Source organism: Cheilinus undulatus, linkage group 2, assembly GCF_018320785.1.
Source record: "Cheilinus undulatus linkage group 2, ASM1832078v1, whole genome shotgun sequence".
NCBI classification, from domain to species: Eukaryota; Metazoa; Chordata; class Actinopteri; order Labriformes; family Labridae; genus Cheilinus; species Cheilinus undulatus.
Genome location: NC_054866.1, coordinates 25,502,534 through 25,522,945, shown reverse-complemented (window position 1 = coordinate 25,522,945; position 20,412 = coordinate 25,502,534). Strand labels below are relative to the sequence as shown.

At 40.9% G+C, this 20,412-nt stretch overlaps 1 protein-coding gene across 3 annotated transcripts in view; it reads right to left on the bottom strand.

Annotated features, from left to right (window-relative positions):
- Nucleotides 1–20,412, bottom strand: part of gria4a (glutamate receptor, ionotropic, AMPA 4a) — a 208,795-nt gene that overhangs the window by 31,995 nt on the left and 156,388 nt on the right. For all 3 annotated transcript variants that reach the window (XR_005993051.1, XM_041808361.1, XM_041808368.1), the window contains exon 14: nucleotides 3,256–3,454. Coding sequence is in view for 2 of the 3 variants with exons in the window: in XM_041808361.1 (XP_041664295.1) it covers nucleotides 3,256–3,454 (199 nt within the window). In the remaining variant the exon portion in view is untranslated. The remainder of the gene's footprint in view (nucleotides 1–3,255; nucleotides 3,455–20,412) is intronic.

Sequence of the window (20,412 nt, the reverse complement as noted above, 5' to 3'; positions counted from 1 at the left end):
GATTTAAAAAAATCTAACAAGCAGGACTCAGACAATTGTTGTAAATAATGTAAGGTCTACCTTCAAGGTGATCAGCTTAAGAGTCCCTCAGGGATCAATTTTGGGTCTGTTTCTGTTTACATTATGTATTTATAATACTGCAGGAAAATTAAAGCATTGTAAGGTTCATCTTTACGCAGATGATACAATATTATATTCCTCAGTTCCTTCACACAGTCAAGCTTTGTATCAGTTACAGTCTGATTTTAATGTATTCTAACAAGCTCTATTTAATCTTAAACTAATGCTAAACCCCATTAAGGCCAAATCTATGACAGCAGGGCAATGACCATCTTGATGCCACCGGTATACATGAAATAATGTAAAAATTTAATGTGTTTGACAGTTCAAGTATTTTGGCTAGATCAAGATCTGTCTTTTAGGTCTCAAATTTAATCAGGAAATTAAGACTGAAACTTGGTTTTCTGTACAAGAATACATCCTTCCCGTCAATAAGAAACAGAAAAAAGATTTTCCAAGCAAATTTACTGCTGATTTTAGACTATGGAGTCATCTTCTATACACACGCATCTGCTTCTGTTTTGAAGTCACTGGATTCCATATATCATTGTGCTCTCCACCTGATTACTGGTTATAGTTTTCACACTCATCATTGCAACCTGTGTCAGTCTGTAGGCTGGCCCTCGTTAAGTCAGCCGTTAAGAAGCAGAGCTTTCATTGGTAAACTCCCTCCTCACCTGGCGTCTCTCATGTCTATTAACATCTGAACCTGTACAACCAGATCTCAGAACTGGATCACTTTAAAAACTCCAAGGTTTAGGAATGAATGGGGTAGTACTGTGGAATAGTTTCAAAATGGCAGCTATATGGCCTTCTCTGGTATCATGTGGTGTTTTTAAAGAGGTTTTGTCTGAACTACTTATATGAGGAAGGCCATTGCAGTTGCTGTAAAATATGATTATACAGTGCATGGGTTTACAATTATGGGTATGTGTTTATGAATGTATTTGTAATCATTTTATCCATTATACATGTTTTTCTTATTCTGTCTTGTACTGTATTGCTTCACGGCACCCCTGGAGAAAGAGACCTTGGTGCCAGTGAGTTCTCTCTGCTGAAATAAAGGATAAATAAAATGAAAATAAATATAATCCCTAATATCTAGGAAATGTCATCTTAAAAGCCTAAATCATAAAAATGTTTTTAGGCTTGTTGTAAAACAGAAGGCTGTGTTTTTAACCACAAGGCCAGATTTCAGTTGTGAAAAAAATATTTCCAAGTCTATATATACAATTTTCAACATTTTAAAAATGATGGCAAATGAAGCAGTAATTTCTGCTCTTGGATGCTGTGGGCATTCACACTGAAACCATGCCTGCTCATAGGAAAAATGATCCTCTCTTAAATTAAAAAAAATGCTACAGCCAGACAATGCAGGGCCCATCTGGTTACTCTCATAGACCTGTCCAGCTTTTCATGTTTGAGCCATCAGAGCCACAGTCAGATTTAAACCATGACAGGCAAACAGCTTGTGCTGAAATGCCTCAGTGTCATTTCCTCATCACATGTATAAACCCATGTTTAGGCCTTCTAACAGTTATCTTTAAGGTGTGTAATGTGAAGTTTCCCGATGTTCTCAGAACATCGGGAAACTTCGGGATGTTCTGCTAAAAAACAACACATTTTATTACTTAAGAGGTTTCATCAACATGCAACGTGGGGACTTATATTATGAAGAATTTGGCAAAAATCTGATGTTTACCATTGGACACAATGAACTTTAGCAGCAGTGTAAGAAAAAATTAGTTGAGCTTACTTAAAAAAATTACGGAAAGTCGTTGCCTCAAAAATAACAAGTAAACTAAACTTTACTTTTGTAAGTTAAAAAAACTTGTTTGTTAGTAGTGTTGCTGTACTTGTTCTACTTGAACTATTTAAGTATTCACTACTAGTTTAAAATCAATTATTTTAAGTTTTCACAACTGAGATACAAATGTTAATTTAAGTTTGCAGGACTTAGCCTAATTCATCTACTTTGAGTGTGTAATACTTAATATTTTTAGTGCATTGTAAACACTGATGAGTTAATAGCACTCAAAATATCTTAGATAACTGATTACCTTATAACATGAGCTAGTACAAAAGTTTTGTAAGTCATCATTTCACCTAAGGTGGACTATCTTGTGCCACCATATGCAACAATGGCTGTTGGTGACCCACTTTATCAATGCAAGTGTGCCATACAACTTTCACTGATGATAACAGTGTCAATACCCCCTATGGGCAGGACATCTTTAATTGAGACAGCAACTTCACTCGTGGTGCATTTTATTTATTTATCTTATTTCACCTTTTTTTTTAACCAGGAGAAAACCTCATTGAGATTAAAAATCTCAAAAATGACAGCTGCAGCAAACAGAGTGCATAAAGGTTTAGCGCTCAAAGGCATTCTGGGAAAACTGCAGATTTGCCACAACTCAAATAATATGAGTTATAACAAAAAATACTTAAATTGTTTGAGAACAGTTCACTTAAAACTGAAACAAGTTCTATCAGCTCATAAAAACAGAGTTCAAATCGCTGTTTTGGATTTTTAAGTTAACACAACTTAATTATACCCCCTTTTTACCTAATTTTTTTAAACTAAGTAAACTTAAGTAAATCAAGCCCTTTTGCTGTTATGGCCAAGAAGTACAATTAACTTGTTTATAATAAGTATTTAGAACAGGTTAAGAAGAACTGAGTAATTTCAACTCAATGTTTATGAGTAAAATGGATGTTGCTTTTTACAGTTAGGGAGCAACACTTAGCAGAGAGCAGGGAGTAACAGCTGCTGCTTTGAAGTAGCGAGAAAACAGCTACAACCTGCTTTTAATCAGCCTGGACTTAAACACGATCAATCCATAGGTCAAAAAACACCTTCTGTTGGTAGATATGGTATGTTAGTACCTGTCGCACTGGAAACAAGTGACGCAGTTACAGTACTTGTACTACTAGTGCAGGGAAGGCTTTGGCTGCAGTGAAAGGCCTCAATTTGCTATCTTTTCACATGGCAGAGAATCCCAAGTAATGGTCTGATTGAGCAGTTTTTACAAAAGTATTAACAGCAATACCAGCAGGATGTAAAAGTCTTCTTTTGGGTCATGTGAAACGGTTTTCTTTCATTCTCAGCTCTGCATGTATTTGACTAAACAAAGCAAGGCCTAAAACCAGTGAAAGACTTAAAAACAGGGATGGAACGTGTTGAGTTCATACCCTGAAGAACTCCTTCGTAGAGCCTGAGTCCAGCGTCCCGTAGGCTATCTCTGTCTGTTTGGCCAAGTCCTCTGCACTCTCTATAGGTGACACCATCCTCTCCACTGTGAGGAAAGCAGCCAGGTTGGCTGTGTAAGAGGAGATGATGATGAGGGTGAAGAACCACCACACACCTCCGACAATACGTCCAGACAAAGACCTGCAGAGACAGACAGAGGTCGAGAGAGAACAAGTTAGAAGGGGGCGAGAAAGAGATTCAGGGTACAGCAAACACAAGGAGATAGAGGAAATAAATAGTAGATGAGAGTTTAGCAGAGGGATAAGTGAAAGATAATGAAAGAGAAGATGAGGGTGAAGGTTAAAGGGAAGAAAGGAAAGACAAAGGGGAGGAAAGTACAAGGAAACATAATTAAGGTTTACCCCTCAGAGATATGGAAAACAACACTCTGTAGCTCCACAAAGCATTCTTGACACCACTGTGTGCATGACTGTGAAAATGACAATACCGCCAAAGTAATTGTCTTTCAACCCTCGAACCAATTCAGCTCGAACAATAACAAAGGCTACATGAAACAGATTGTAATCTGGGTGCTCCTCCATCTTGCTCCTCCTCGTTCTCCCTTTTCTCTGGGCTCCATGTTTACTCTCTTTATCTTCCAAATGTGTGCACAAGCATCAAACTAAGTGGCAATTCATTTTGTTTGCTTGAACTTGTTTTCACCGAGTACAAGAGAGCGAGCAAGAGTAAGCACATTAGAGAGAAAGGAGAGGCAGATAGAAAAAATGTTTGGTTTCTTTTAAGTACTGCATTCAATAACAGACCTTCAGATTGTAATGAGCACAAACAACTAAATATCCGTGCTTTAAGAGGGTGAGAACGAAAGGGAAAAAGGCTATTGGACAAGATGTAATGTAACAGGTTCACATTTTATGTTTGAATTATAAAATCTAAAAGACCGTTATGTTCACAGACAATGAGGAAAGGGAAACTTTCCCTTTCAAGGTCCTGTCTAGTCGATGCTTTGAAAGCTATAGAGAAACATTCACTATAAAAATAAATACTGTCTATGTGTCTTTGTTAATAAAGTAGAAAATGTATCAGTTTTAATTACAGTACATTAAATAAAGTGCACAGTATGTGAATTCCTCTGCCAAAGGGCACTTAATCAAAACTATTATAGATATAATGGGAAGGGATACGCTGCACAGCTCTGTCCCCTTTCAAGTTGATAACTCCATTATGACCAGAATCCATGAAGTGTATCTGCTAAACAGTAAACTAACATTTTGGTTCCATTGATGAATAGTTGATGAATGGTTTAATAAATGATTTTCATTGTGAGAAATTAATCCATGAAACCAAAATGTTGTTTTTTATTTAGTAAATGATAAGATAAGACAAGATAAGTTTTCTGTTATCCCACAAGGGGAAATTCCAAAATTTACAGCAGCAAAAAGTGGTGTAGACAAAGCAGGCCATTGGTGACAATAATATAATAGAAATAGAGGAGAAATAAAAGTAGTGTACACAAGAGCATGCAAATACATCATATGGAGTGCCATTTTAATGAGCAGAGCTATTAAAGAGCTTATTAAAGTCTTCTGCAGAGTGGGTTTGCCGGTTTCTACACAACCTAGAAATGTCTAGTGGGGCCACAACGTTGCAGGGAGTCCCTGTTACGAGGATGAGTTTGGTTGGTTGAACACACTACCAATGACAGAGAAAAGTCATGGTCCATCTAAAGTAAGCAGCATGAACATGAATGGCATAAAAGAACACAACAGCAGCTTTGACATGCAGCATGCATAAGCCAGTGTTTTCATGGCAATGGTAAACAAGTCATGTCAGTAACAGCGGCTCCATCACAATGGCCAAAGTGAGAAAAAGGCCCAACTGCAATTGTAAAATTCAGGATATTTCTATCTTTGAAAACTGTTGGAGGTAATATTTTGTAATATGTGATATTTAATATTTTTAATATCGCTGGTGTAAGTCAGTTGGTTTAACACACTCTAAAGCAATAAAAAGTGTCAAAAAGATGATGACCATGAAACTCAAAAACTCAACTTAAAAGATATGTTTAACATAGGAGTTCTGGGTTTAAAATTAAGATAGCCATTTTGGGGCAAAAAAATTCAACAAACTGTGGCTGCATTCACTGATTTTTCGGCCGCTAGATGGCAGTGCAAACACACTGTGACACCAGTAATGACACGTTTGTTCAATCACGATTTCCACTTCAAGCTCTAACATGAACTCTGTACAATCCTTAATGAAGTTTGCTCTATGTGAGGCCCAAGATGGTATATAAAAGGAACAGGGACATACTGATTTGAATTTCTTGTCACCAGGAAACAAAATGCAGTATTAAGTAATAAGAAAAAAATAAGACCTTGTGTTTCTCTCATGTTTTCAATGTTTACAATGCCTCTTTTCCTTTTTGTATTTTTTTTCATGGAAATACACAATAGGATAAACATAGTGTTGTGTCACATTAGCAGCAAACATACAGGAGAGAGGGATTATTCGCATATGCAACAATATCAAACTAAGCATAGATAGAGGGTAGGCCAAACAAAATAGCAGGCAAAACCAAGATAGGATTGTCTCTCTCCTCTTGATCACCACAACACAAAAATATACAGTGCTTACCAAATGTATTAGACCACCTGTCATATTTGTCTCAAAGACCATCCAGCATCATGAAGTGCTTTAATGCTGACTCTTTTATTTTCAGTGAGCTCTCCACGTTTTACCATTTTGAACAGGAATGAGGAATTTCAAACTGAATTCACCTTTTAATACCCAAATTTGAGCCGGCTCACTGGGCTTCTCTGAGAAGTCAGAAATTAATCAAGCATAACATTCAACCACTAAAACTCATTTTTCTGTTCAGGAATGCAAGTAAATAACTATAATTTGACATATTAATCAAGAAATATTAATGTGCTTTACTATTTTTTCAGTTTTTTGTAAATCTGTAAATTAGAAAATTTATGGATAACAACATTAATTATATTTTAGCATTAAAAATATCATTTGGGTTGAAGAGCTTCTACACATTGGTGTATTAACCATTTCAGAAACATAAAAAATGATTTTGGTAATTACCAATGCTGTTAATTTAGGGGCAGCTGTGGCATAATCCTTACTTTGGTTAGGGTTAGGGTGGTCTGAGAAATTTGTTAGGCACTGTACATGAATGAGTAAAAAAGAAATACACCACACCCCAGTCACCCATCCTATCTCCAGCACCCCAAGGACCCCATGGATGGGCGAGAAAATTAAAGAAGCTTTTCATTGTGATGCCTTCAGAGAGCGAGAGCCCTCCATGTTGTCAAACCAACATGTTACATTACCAGGTTTAGCATGGGGCATTTCTGCTGCCCAGCATTCCTTGCTGGCAAAATCTATAAAATCCATTGAATGTTTACAAAATCTAGCTAACAGACAAAATCAGAAATTAATGTTAAAAACTATTATTATTAAAAATTATATCTGAATATTCACAAATGTTTATATTCCACATCAACACTAAGACACAATTGATAAAAAAGAAAAATGCCTCACAATCCATGAGTCATGAGTGCAACCACAGTTGTGAAGTTTGAAATCATAAGCAAATCCTGAATATTAACCAGGAAGGCCACTTCCATAGCATCCATCACTCATGGGAAATTAATTCATGAAAATTGTGGTTTACTGTGTAGTAAAACCACCTTATGGAGAACAATTTTACTGAAAAGACACCTTCATCAAAAATAGTAGGTATACGTCTGTACTTTCCATTTTCTGTTAATTTTTGATTGAGAGCCCTATGGTGACAGGATTGAGATACTTTATTAATAAAGCATTTATGTGTTAGTTATTGTTCAGGCTGGCAGTAAGAGGTATGAAATGAAAGAAAAAAAGTTAAGGAGAGAGAGACAGGAGGAATGCAGGTATGCCTGACTTGGCATAAATTGTCACCTTTAAGAGCATCTCTGCATTCAACAGCAGCTCAAAAGCCAACACTCTCTTCCACACACATGAACACACACATGCAATATGAAGTGATAACGTGTGTCCTGAAGAATTGATCTGTTTGCCTGAATTAATGAAGCTGGCCTGTTCAGTGATAGATTTTTCTGTGAAACAGTTGTTAGGTTTTTTTTCTTTTAGACTCATTAGGAAACAGCAGAAACACAGTTTTTCCCACTGGGAGCGCATCACACTTTAAAAAGATAGAGACGGTTTTACATCCGAAAGAACAGTAAGGGACTCTCACTGCTGTTTATTTTTCATGATCATGATGTGACAGGAAAAGCAGAACACAGACACGTATTTCTAAACTCTTTAAGGGGACATTTGATTTCATTGGTTAGATTTTCAGTGACCTGTGACAGCAATTCCCTGTGATTTGGTAGAGTTGTACAATGATTGGACTTTAAAACAAGAAAGAAGGGAAAATAAAAGAGAGAGCAGAAGAATAAGGCAAAATAACTTCATTTAGTTAACTCAGTTATAGTGCGAACCAAGGGGTTCGCTGAAATCTTCATATGAAATCTAATGTCTGCCCCTTTGTTTTTTATCTTTTCAAGAACTTTAAGACAACCAGCCCACAGAGAAACTGATACTAGTTGGGCTTAAAGTAGTGACTTTGTACAGGTGCAGAGGAGTGTGTGGACTATCTCTATACCTGATACCATGAAGGGCTTAAAGGACCTAAATATCCCCCTGTGTGTTAGGAGAGCACAGCTCTTCTTTCTTCTTCTTCTTCTTGTCAAGTGGAAGGCTTTGGCATTAGTTTTATACTTAGTTAAACCCTCTTAAGGAGAATTACAGATCAAAATAGTGCAATTGATGGAGTGCTGGAAACCAACCAAATGTCATCAAAAGATAAGAAAAACACAATAGTAAAGAATGTCCTCACAGAGGTTTTGGTTGAAGACATTGATGGACATTTAAAGTTACATTGAAATCTGTGACGCTCCCTAGGTTTGACATGCAGCATGCTTTGGCTTTCCAGGAAGTGCATTCCTAAAACACCCATGTAGATAAATACATTTGTGACAACACATGTCAAATACAGTAAGAGGGTGCAACAAAAGCTCAAGCTCATCCGGGCAAAGTATCTAATTTGACAGTTTGGCATTAGGTTGGTTTGAAGTTGAGCGTGAAGCAGTGGAGATGAAAGTCAGTACCTCCAAGTCTGAAGCCATGGTTCTCTGTCAGGAAAACTGCAGATTGCTCCCTCCAGGTGAGGAGTGAGTCTCTGCCTCAGGTGAGAGAGTTCGAGTATTTCAGGGCCATGTTCACGAGTGAAGGTAAAAGGCTGAGTGAGATTGACAGGCCAATTGGTGCAGCGTCAACAGTACTGCGGACGTTGTGCTGGACCATGGTGGTGGAGAGGGAGCTGAGCCAAAAAGGAAAGCTTTGATGGGCTGGGTTTGGCCTAATGCCAGCAATATTAGAAAATAATTGCATAGAAAAAGTCAGTCTTTTGTCAGAAAGTCTTGTTTGTGATGCATGTCACAGAGAGGCATCAATTTTGACTTCAGTCTCTTTCATAACTTGTTTAAAACCCCTTGCTGGAGCTAAATGAAAATGTTTAAATTATTTCTACTGTCTTAGATGCATGTGTTTTAAGGACAAAGAATCAGTAAGCCAAAGCAAAGAATAAACACACACTGACTGTTAACTTTTGGACTGATGCCTAAAGAGACCAGAATCTGTACTGAAGAGATTCCTCGAATTTAACCAACTGTTCAGCTATAAAAATGTACTCATGTCATCAAACTAATTCTGAGTTGGCAGAGGAAGGTTTGTATTTGGCACCACGGTGATGAGACTGGTTTTTCTGTGTGACAGTGTACATAATTACAAACAGTTAAATCAAACCTCATAACACATATCTACTAGTTAAATGTCTACATAACCCAGACCTGATAAACTGTTTAATCCTCTAAATAGTGAAGAAAATCAGCTGCTTGTTTCACTGCTTTGAAGGACTTCTGCTTCAAGTTGCAAATAATCAGAATTCTTAAGTGCAAGTAAACAGTCTATTGAGTGGCTAATCAGATGATTAAAGTCATCTTAGCATGTGCTTGAACTTTCATATCAAACACAATAAATGCTGTATTTAATTCGACAACAGCAGGTTGTTTTTGTTCAAGTAGTTTTCTTGATGGATTCACTTGTTAGATCCATACATTTTTCAGCAGCAGGTGAATGCACATTGTCACACTTAAATGTTTCAGATCATCAAACAAATTGTTATGTCAGACAAAGATAACCAGAACACATACAAAATAGTTTTCATTTATTAAGGAAAAAGCCATCCAAACCTACCTGGCCTTATGTGAAACATTAATTGGCAAATCACCACATTATTTGGAAAACTGAGAATAATCTTACAGCACTCAACTATCCAATGGTCAAGACCTGCCCTCTTTGTGAAGTATTTTGAGATAACTTTGCTAATGAATCGGCTCTTTACAAATAAAGATTGACTGATTTATTCATTGACTGATCTGGTTGTAGCTAGTATCCATCACTGACAAAACACCGTAAGTACTGTAGAGGTACCAGACCATTGTAATGAAGAGAGAGCTGAGGTGGAAAGCAAAGCTCCCAATTTACCAGCCGATCTTCATTCCAACCTGAAAGAATGAAGTTCAAGCAGTTAAAATGTTACAATGTTACAATGTCATTTAGCAGACGCTTTTCTCCAAAGCGATGTACATTTGAGAGCAAGAACAACACAAGCAATGATCTAGACAAGAAGAAACAACATCAGTAAGTGCCATCAAGTGCTTCAGGTCCAATTGGCGCAAGTGCTGCCGAGTAGAGTTTAAGGCAGAGTACCTAAAATATACGTTGTTTATGTTGTTTTTTTTTTTTTTTTTTTTTTTTTTTTGTTATTAGACAGCAACAATGAATCAAGGAAAATGTGGGATCACTAATCGCCATTCATTAGACTTCACAACAACTATTTACCAAGTACCAAGTGCTGGATCATTCCCAAAGAGCTGGGCAAAGAAATCCCAGAAGTAGAGCAGGACAGTGCGAGCTAACTATAGTTGGGAAACTCATTCAACCACTGGGGGCAGCAGTGGAGAATAGTCTGGCTGAGACTCAATCTACTACTGGGGACAACAGTAGAGAATTGCCTAGCTAAGTGCAAAGTGTTCTCTGAAGAGCTGGGTCTTTAGCCTTCTCTTGAAAGTAGACAGGGAGTCTGTAGATCGAATGGAGTTGGGTAATTCATTCCACCATTTAGGGACAACAGAGGAGAAGAGTCGAGCTAGTGACTTAGGAGCATGATGTGCTGGAAGTACCAGGCGCCTTTCGCTGGCTGAGCGTAGTGGGCGAGAAGGGGTGTAGACCTGGATGAGGGACTCCAGGTAAACAGGAGCAGTTTTAGTTACTGCTTTGTAAGCAATGATTAGAGTTTTGAATTTAATGCGAGCTGCAACTGGAAGCCAGTGTAGAGAGATTAAAAGAGGCGTGACATGAGCTCTCTTGGGTTGGTTGAAGACCAGACGTGCTGCTGCGTTCTGGATGAACTGCAGAGGTATAACTGTGCATGCAGGTAGGCCTGCCAGTAATGAGTTACACTAGTCAATACGTGATATTATAAGAGCCTGTACCAGGAGTTGTGTAGCATGCTCTGTCAAGTAGGGTCTGATCCTCTTGATGTTGTAGAGGGCGAAACGGCAGGACCGAGCAATCGAGGCCACATGGAGCTTGAAGGTTAGCTGGTCATCAATCATGACACCCAGATTCCGGGCTGACTTAGTGGGCAAGAGATTATTTGATCCAAGCTGGATACTGATCTGCGGTTCCATAGTGGGACTGGCTGGGATGATAATGAGCTCCGTTTTGGGCAGGTTGAGCTGAAGGTGACGTTCCCTCATCCATTTAGAAATATCAGCAAGGCAGGATGAGATCCGAGCTGAGACAGTTGTGTCATCTGGTGGAAAGGACAGGAATAGCTGTGTGTCGTCTGCATAGCAGTGATAAAAAAAGCCATGGGAGCGGATGATTGCACCAAGTGAGGTGGTGTATATTGAGAAAAGTAGGGGACCAAGCACAGACCCTTGAGGCACCCCTGTTGATAAGCCATGCAGTTTAGACACTCCTCCCTTCCATGATACTCTAAAAGATCTCCCTGTGAGGTAGGACTTAAACCACTGTAGGGCAGATCCTGAGATACCAAGTGAAGAGAGTGTGGAGAGGAGGATTTGGTGGTTTACCGTGTCAAAGGCAGCGGACAGATCCAGCAGTAAGAGAACTGAGGACTGAGGATTCTGTTACCGACAAGAGTGCAGTTTCAGTAGAGTGGCCCCGCCTAAAGCCAGACTGATTCTGATCAAGTAGATCATTGTTCTGCAAGTGTTCTGAGAGCTGGTTGAAGACTGTGCGCTCCAGTATTTTTGATAGGAATGGGAGAAGTGAGACTGGCCTGTAATTTTCAACCAGAGCTGGGTTGAGAGTGGGTTTTTTGAGCAGTGGTGTGACCCGCGCTTGCTTGAAAGCAGCTGGGAAAACACCTGTGGACAGAGAGGAGTTAATGATACAACTCACAGCAGGGCTGATTGTGGGCTCAATCGCCTGCAAGAGATGTGATGGTATCGGATCGAGGGGACAGGTTGTGGGCTTAGAGTCAAGCAGAAGCCTGGTGACCTCGCTCTCACTTAGTGGAGAGAATGAGCTAAGTGATGCATCACTAGCTGGTGGCAGAAAACTGAGTTGGACAGGCTCAGAGAATTGGTTGCTGATGGTAGAAACCTTGTCAGTGAAGTAGGAGGCGAACATGTCTGGAGTCAACATACTGGAGGGTTGTGGGTTTGAAGGAGAGAGGTGCGAGTTAAAAGCAGAGAAGAGTTTGCGTGCATCAGTGGCAGCACAGATCTTTGATTGATAGAACGCCTTCTTAGCAGATTTTAGAGCAGAGGTAAAACAGGACAGTTTTTGCTGATAGGCACTCAAGTCAGTGGTTTGTTTGGATTCACGCCATTTTCTCTCTGCCGCCCTGAGCCCTGCCCTTTGGGTTCTGATGACCTCAGTGAGCCAGGGACAAGGTGGAGTATTTCGAATAGGCTTAGACACCAGAGGGCAGAGTTTGTCCAGAGAGGAGGTCAGTGAGGAGCAGAATGTGTCTGTAGCCTCGTTAACAGTGAGTGTGAAGGACTCGTTACATGAGGCTAGTGCAGCTGAGACCTCGTCAGACAGCTGTGTTGGGTCAAGTGACTGAAGGTTTCTGCGGTATGATCTTAATTGAGTAGTAGATTGTTGAAGTTCAGGTAAGCCAAGTGAGAACTGAATGAAGTAGTGGTCAGAGAGGTGAAGTGGTGTTACACTCAAATTAGCCGTGGAGCAATTGCGAGTTAGAATCAAATCCAGTGTATTACCAGCCTTGTGTGTAGGAGGCGTTTGAACCAGTTTCAAGTCAAAGGAGGACAGTAGTGAAATAAAATCAGTAGCCTGGGCTCTATCCAAGTGGATGTTCATGTCACCCATGACAACCAATGGTGTGCCATCATCAGGGATGTCTGAGAGTAACATGTCCAGTTCCACAATAAAGTTGTCCAGGTGACCCCCAGGTGGGCGGTATACCACAACCATGTAAGCCTTTATTGGGGCAGTGACCTGTACTGCATGATATTCAAATGAGGTGTTATTGTCCAAGGGTTTGAACTGGCTGAAGTTCCAGCTATGAGAAAGAATAATGCCTGTGCCACCTCCTCGGCCGGAAGAGCGAGGTGTATGAAAGAACACTGCATCAACTGATAGAGCAGTTGGTGTTACAGTGTTCTCAGGACGGACCCAAGTTTCTGTCAGGGCTAGGACCTGAATGTTAGACAGTTTAGTGAGGGAATTGATGAATTCTGCTTTGTTAACTGCAGACTGGCAGTTCCAGAGGCCAACTGTGATAAAAGGTTGTGGAAAAGAGGCATTCTGCAAAGTGGATAGATTATGCAGGTTTCGTTTTCTGTAACTATTGTGCTTCTTTCTGTTCCCATATATGACTTGTATTTTTTGGTTGCACATGTTGCGTTAGACTGCTGGGGTGCGTTAGACTGTTATGAGGCAGTGCTGCCTGTCGGTGGCCTTGCTCGGTGGACTCGCACAGGTAGACTCGCTGGTCTTTACCCAATGTGGTCTTCACACAATTGGGCTTCCACAAGGGCTGACGCTTACGCTGACGCTTCAGCGCAGTCTGTGTACTTATATAGAGAGATATGCCACAGATGTGCACAATTGAGTTGATTGTGCACAGCCGCTAACCGCCCCAGTGGCAAATTTAGATTCAAACTCTCTTAAAGCTTGGACTACAGTGAAACTCCGCCCCGGCAGTTTTCACTTTAGCAATCAATAGAGGGAGCCACACGCGTCAACTGCCTCACCTATTGTTGCAGAGAGAGTGAAACTAACACGTTCAGCCTAAGCAAAACTGCCAACAACCTACTTCCAACTGAAACAACCAAAAGCAGATTCCTCTTACCAAGTAGCTTCTCCCTTCCTATCTCAAAGATCAGAGCTTGTTCAGACACCCTCATGAGATTCCTCATGAGGGTGTCTGGGTTCAGCCTTAGAGATAGGATGAGGAGTTTGAAGTGAGCCGTTGCTCGTTCTAATTGAAAGGATCCACTTGAGGTGGTTCAGGCACCTGATTAAGATGTCTCCTGGATGCCTCCCTATGGCGGTCTTCCAGGTGCGCCAAACTCTGAGGAAAACCCAGGATAGACTCAGGACTTGCTGGAAGGATTATATATCTCATCTGACCTTGGAGAGCCTTACCAGGACTTCCAGGAAGAGCTGGAAAATGTTGCCGGGAGAGAGATGTCTGAGTGGACTTGCTTAACCTGCTGCCACCGCAACCTGTCCCCGGATAAGCAGAAGAAAGTGGATGGATGGGTGGATCATACAATAAATGTGCCTTCTATTTCAATTTAAGCAGAATTTTATCTCCTTTAGAACCATTTAAGAGTTTTTTTTTCTGGCATTCCTATTGGCTCTACCTCTTAGTTGTGCATTCTGCAGTTCAAGAAAAGCGTCATGAATCTGCCTTAATCTTTTCTTAGGATCGTCTTAAAAACAAATTCAAGAAATATCTTAGGAAGCTATTGGTAAACGAGATGCAGTCAGCCCACAGAGATTATAAATAGATTGGACATGATTTACAACATGTCTCTTTTGGCATGTGATGTCCTTGATTTGTCACGGCATACGTGTGGGCTTGTGCAAGTATGAATGAAAATGAGAGAGGGGAGCAGTGAGTGGCCTTGGAGGGAACTTGGAGAACATGTTTATGTACAGGAGGGAGGTCGACGGAGCATGCCGGAATAAGATGAGACCACGTGTGAGAGTGTATGCGTATGCAAAGCGTGTGTGTCCTGATTTATGCACAAGTATTCATTTTTTGTGAGTTTGTGTGGTTGAGCTTTGGGATTGACATTGTTTCTTCCTAACATGATGCATCACTGTGAATGTGCAAGTGTGCTACTTCTGGTTGTGTAGTTGTGGTGTGTGTGTGTGTGTGTGTGTGTGTTGGTATGCAACAGGCGAATCATTCTATAGCGGGTCATGTATCATCTATGATAGCCAACAGATTGCCTCCCCAATCCTCTGTGTGAAAGATTAATGGCATGCTGTTCCTCTTTCTCTCATGCACACATGCTGTCACACACGAGGCGCACACACTCCTGAGCAATACGGTTTCTTTTGATCCAGTGCCTCAGATTTTTACAGTAGAGACAGCAGTTGTAGGCTGTTTTGATTTCATTCTTAGGGAGGACTAAGGCAGTTCCTCAATCAACAGCTTGTTCCCTTTTTAGCTTTTGCCAAGTATGACAGCAATCACAGTCGTCATGGGAGAAATCTCACTTTAAACTACGTTTATCTATCAGAAGCTCACAAACGCTCACCCGTACATGCTTGCACACTATACGGTAGCACTAAAGACTTATTCCAAAATATTCAAACCATTGACTGATTATTCATGTCTCTATCTCTTTCATTTGTACAATTTTGAAGCCAAAATACCTCCAGAACAGGTGCTAAAATATTTTGCTGATGACATTTGGAGCAGACTCAAGCACAGAAGAGGCCAGCTGGCTGAAGCACAAACTGATGTTCCAACCACCAAAGTTTTAACTTTCTGTTTAGTCCAAGATCCCATACTACAGCAGAACAGATTAGTTTTTCTTCCAATTATCAAGATTTTATTTTGGGCTCTTTTACCTTTATTTTGACAGAACAGTGGACAAAGGGTATACGGGCCTCCGCACTAAACACTAGCACTGTGAAGGATATTAAAGTATTACAGGAAGGGTTGCCATGTTTGATAGTATTAAGCAATAGAACCCTTGGTATGGTATCTTGGCTCCTCCAATTCTATATGTGCTATTACATTTCTGACCCACTGGGCATGTGAGGGCTGAGGCTGGTCCTTCCATTTAAGAAGAATGAGTCAACAGGCAAGAAGGGAAGCTAATGGCAGGGAGTTCGATTGGGATTTTGAAAGGGATATCCTCTCTGGGGCCTTGGCAAACAAAGCCGTTACAGGATTAGATAGCCCAGATAGCTCAAATAGCTGGACATATGTGCTCACTGTGTAAACTTCTAAATGAGAAATGTGCTCTACATTTTGGAGTTGAAAGGTGGTCATTTGGAATAAAGCTGCTGCTCATGTCCTGATGCTGCAGTAAAAGGTTTGAATCAGGTTATTAAGAGTTATTGTCTATACCTATTATTTTCAATTGTGTGTTGACCCATGTAGACTGTATTGTTGACAGTTTGACCACTCTTGTGTTGCAAAAGCCTGTTTGCATTTTGCAGTTGACATACTGTAGTTGATATGTCTTGCATGCTATGTTGCAGTGCAGAGAAAGTGTAACTATCTCCCACCTACAGTGGTGTAATTGCTTTCACTGGGACTAGCTGTTGCATGGAATCTTTTCTGCTAATCCAGGTAAGACCACTGCAAAGAGCTTCATATCTCGCCAGAGCTGTCATTCAAGATACTACAATGGCATTTTTTCTTTGAACTGAACAGAAAAAATAATAGCACTCAGAAAAATGAACATCCATCCATCCACCAGTGGGTTCAGGGGTTGCCGCCACGACAGACACCGACCACCTTAACCACCGCTCCTATCAGACGCCTCGACAATAGAGCCACGGAACATGGCCCATTCAGACACAATGTCCCCCGCCTCCCCTGGAACATCGTTGAAGCTCTGCTGGAGGTGTGAGTTGAAGCGCCTTCTGACAGGGGACTCCGCCAGACGTTCCTAGCAGACCCTCACAATACGTTTAGGCCTGCCAGGTCTGACCGGCATCCACCCCCACCGGCGGAGCCACCTTACAACCAAGTGGTGATCGGTTGACCCTCCGCCCCTCTCTTTCGCTGAATGTCCAGGACATGTGGCCGCAAGTCCGATGATACGACTACAAAATCGATCACTGAACTGCGACCTAGGGTGTCCTGGTGCCAAGTACACATGTGAACACCCTTATGCCTGAACATGGTGTTCGTTATAGACATTCCATGGCGAGCAGGAGCACCCCCTCCAGCGACTCCAATAAGGGTGGGTACTCTGTACTGCCATTTGGTGCATACGCACAAACAACAGTCAGGACCCTTCCCCCCACCCGAAGGCAGAGGGAGGCTACCCTCTCGTCCACCAGGGTAAACCCCAATGTACAGGCTGCCAGCCCCAGGGCAATCAGTATGCCCACACCTGCTTGGCGCCTCTTACCAAGGGCAACTCCAGAGTGGAAAAGAGTCAAGCCCCTTTTAAGAGGACTGGTTCCAGAGCCCAAACTGTGCATTGAGGTGAGACCAACTATATCTAGTTGTTACCTCTCAGCCTCATGCACAAGTTCAGGCTCCTTCCCCACCAGAGAGGTGACATTCCAAGTCCCTAGAGCCAGCTTCTGCAGCTGAGGATCGGACTGCCAGGGTCCCCGCCTTCGGCTGCCTCCCAGCTCACATGGCACCCGACCTCTATGGCCCCTCCTATGGGTGGTGAGTCCATGGGAGGGGGGTCCCACGTTGGTTCTTCGGGCTGTGCCTGGCTGGGCCCCATGGGAGCAAGCCTGGCCACCAGGCACTCGCTGTCAAGCCCCACTCCCAGGCCTGGCTCCAGGAGGGGGCCCCGGTGGCCCACGTCCGGGCGAGTGAGAGTGGAGACCGTCCTGCTGCTCTGCCATATGAGGTTTTTGAGCTGCACTTCGTCTGGTCCCTCACCTAGGACCTGTTTGCCTTGGGAGACCCTACCAGGGGCATGAAGCCCCCGACAACACAGCTCCTAGGATCACTGAGACACGCAAACCCCTCCACCACGATAAGGTGGCAGCTTAGGGAGCTGAACACTTGAACACTTGGGCTTAAATCATCATGATAAATCCTAACCAGATGACAGAATCAGAGTTTTACAAAATGCATCTAAGGTGCATGATGTCCATGACTGCTTTTCACTTGAGTTGCTGTGTACATATAGTCAATAAAAATATAATATGAATCAGAAGACAAAGCCTGTGTTTGTTTACTGAGTCTTAAAGGACTGGTTCCCCATATGACTCTTGAAACTGTTGTAGCTGTCTGTAAATGTTCCTTCTGGCTGCAACAGTCAAATAAAAGGATTTTCCTCCAGTGTAACTGTCTTTTTAATTTAAAATTCTCTCTTAATGTTTCCACTGAGTGTGTTTATGAGCTGAGCAGCAGCAGACGCACAGCTAGACAAAGGACATTTTACTGACTTAATTTGTCTGACACAGCCTGTTGACGTCTTATGTTAGCTTTAGATAAAGATTGTGCATCTCTTTAAAGCTGAAGAAAATAACAGGGGGGAAATATACTGCAACCAAAAGCAGTTTAGTGCTTATTAAACTGTCTGATTTTAAGAGGTACTTCACTGTTAAAAATAAAAAAAAAAAACACTGTATTTTAGAAATATCATAAAACAACATCTACCCCACAATGATAATGATAATAATTTTACTACAAAAGAAAATATGAAATCTGACATGGATGAAGTCCAACATGCATTGGTTTTTTCCACATCATTCCAGGAATCATTATTAAATCTTTTCAGAATTACTCAGACACAAAAGACTTCAGGGGTGACATGCAGTCCATTTGATTTTTCAAATCTTGATCATGTTCAAGTCTCATTTCCCTGCTAATTAAGACAAACCGACATGGGGGAAAGGCAACACTCTGTTGCTGACAGTGTTGGGCAAGTTACTGAAAAATAGCAACTAGTTACAGTTTCTAGTTACTGCTTGGAAAAGTAACTGAGTTAGTAACTGAGTTACTGCTTTGTAAAAGTAACTAGTTACTTTAAAAAGTAAGGCAAAAAGGCATTACTTTTTTGCTTCAATCCTTATTATTGTACACATCACATTAATTTATGTTGTTGTGGCAGTGTGAGAGGAATAAACTAATGTCTATAACATTGTAGTTATTATCATTATGTTTGAAAGTGGTGAAACAATAGAACACAGCAGAAATTTTTCTCAACTTTTGACAGTGTTAAATCATTTTACACTGTTTGAGAAGTCTAAAATAGCTGCACTCTATTGACAGTCTAGATTAAATCCCAGCTGCTCTCTAAATGTCTTTTTGCATGACAGTCCTATTTCTCGTTGTATCATTTTTTACCTCCGCCAAGGAAGTTATGTGATCGGCAGGGTTTGTTTGTTAGTTTATTAGTTTGTTTGTTAGCAACTTAACTCAAAAAGTTATGGATGGATTTTGATGAAATTTTAAGGAAATGTCACAAATGGAATAAGGAAGAACTGATTACGTTTTGGGATTGATCCGGATCACCGTCTGGACCCAGGAATTTTTTAAAGGATTCTTTACTATTGGGAGATAGGGCTAATGGCGGAGGTCTGCGCTCTCCGAGTGCTTTTCTAGTTTCTCATTATTTTTCTGAAAGCAGCGGACTCTACCAGCTTATATCAGAAGCATGTCGTCAACAAAATACCTTGCTATCAGTCTGTTTAGTGCTTTCTTAGTGACACACCCTGCAGCTGGCGGTAATTTAAAATCCAGCCTGTTCTTTACATGGTATGGCTCCTGCTTGGTCTGCCTGGCAAACATGAGCTGTACCTGGTTACCGGTGTTTGTAGCATCCGGCTCTCTGGAAACTAGTTTAGCTGAAGCGTGTTGTTTAACTCCGTACTTTGTGAGGTTGGAATAACTGTTCTTGGTGGGGGACAAGTTTACTTCCTGGTTCTTTTTTGTCCTTTATCTCGAGGAGGGAAAAATAATGCTCGTATTTCCAAGACACAGAACTCACGCTTGAGTGCTCAGCCATGATGTGTGTATGTGCTTCAGTGCCTGTGTTTTTTTGTGTGTTTCTGCAAAGGCTATTCTCTGTCACAGGATGCTGATGTGCTTATGGTCCCATCACATCGTCTGCTGAACCGGATGTTTACCAACATTCATCAGCGAGTTGTTGGCTGTAAAAGTAACAAGTAATGCGTGATTTAAATTCTCAGTAGCTGTAGCGGCGTTAATGGTTTTAAAAAGAAATGCGTTACACTAATAGTTACCATAAAAAGCAACAGAGTTACTGTAACATGTCACTTAATAACGCGTTACTCCCAACACTGGTTGGTGAGATCTGATTAGGGAAAAACAAGACATATTTCATTGCAAGTAATTCTGACAGACATGTCAGCTTATGTCTGCAAGCTGAGTGCCAAGTGTTTTGGGTAAGTGAAACATGAATTTTGGATTAGTTCACTAAACACACATAAGATAAATAATGAAGACAGAAATATTGACAACCTTTGTTTTTTGTTTTATCTTCAGTCTTCTGTCTTATTTTTGTCTCTTTAGGATTTCAGTCTGTATTGGTTGAATGAAGGAAAACTGTCAGAATAAAGAGAATAAACAGGAGGCATGCAATTCCTGAACCCATAAAAGGTCATTTACAGACAATTTTGCTTAGCAAATTGCTTGTAAACCACACCCCCCAACCAAAGTCAGCAAAGGCCTGATAATCTTATGGTTCTACAGATTATCTTGTGGTGTGTTAACGCATCTCTTTCTGATCTCCTCAGAGGATGATCTGAGCCACTTCGACTTTAGATTGTAACTATAAAAACATGTTCAGTATTTACGATTAGAAATCCTGTAATGTGTGGGGTGA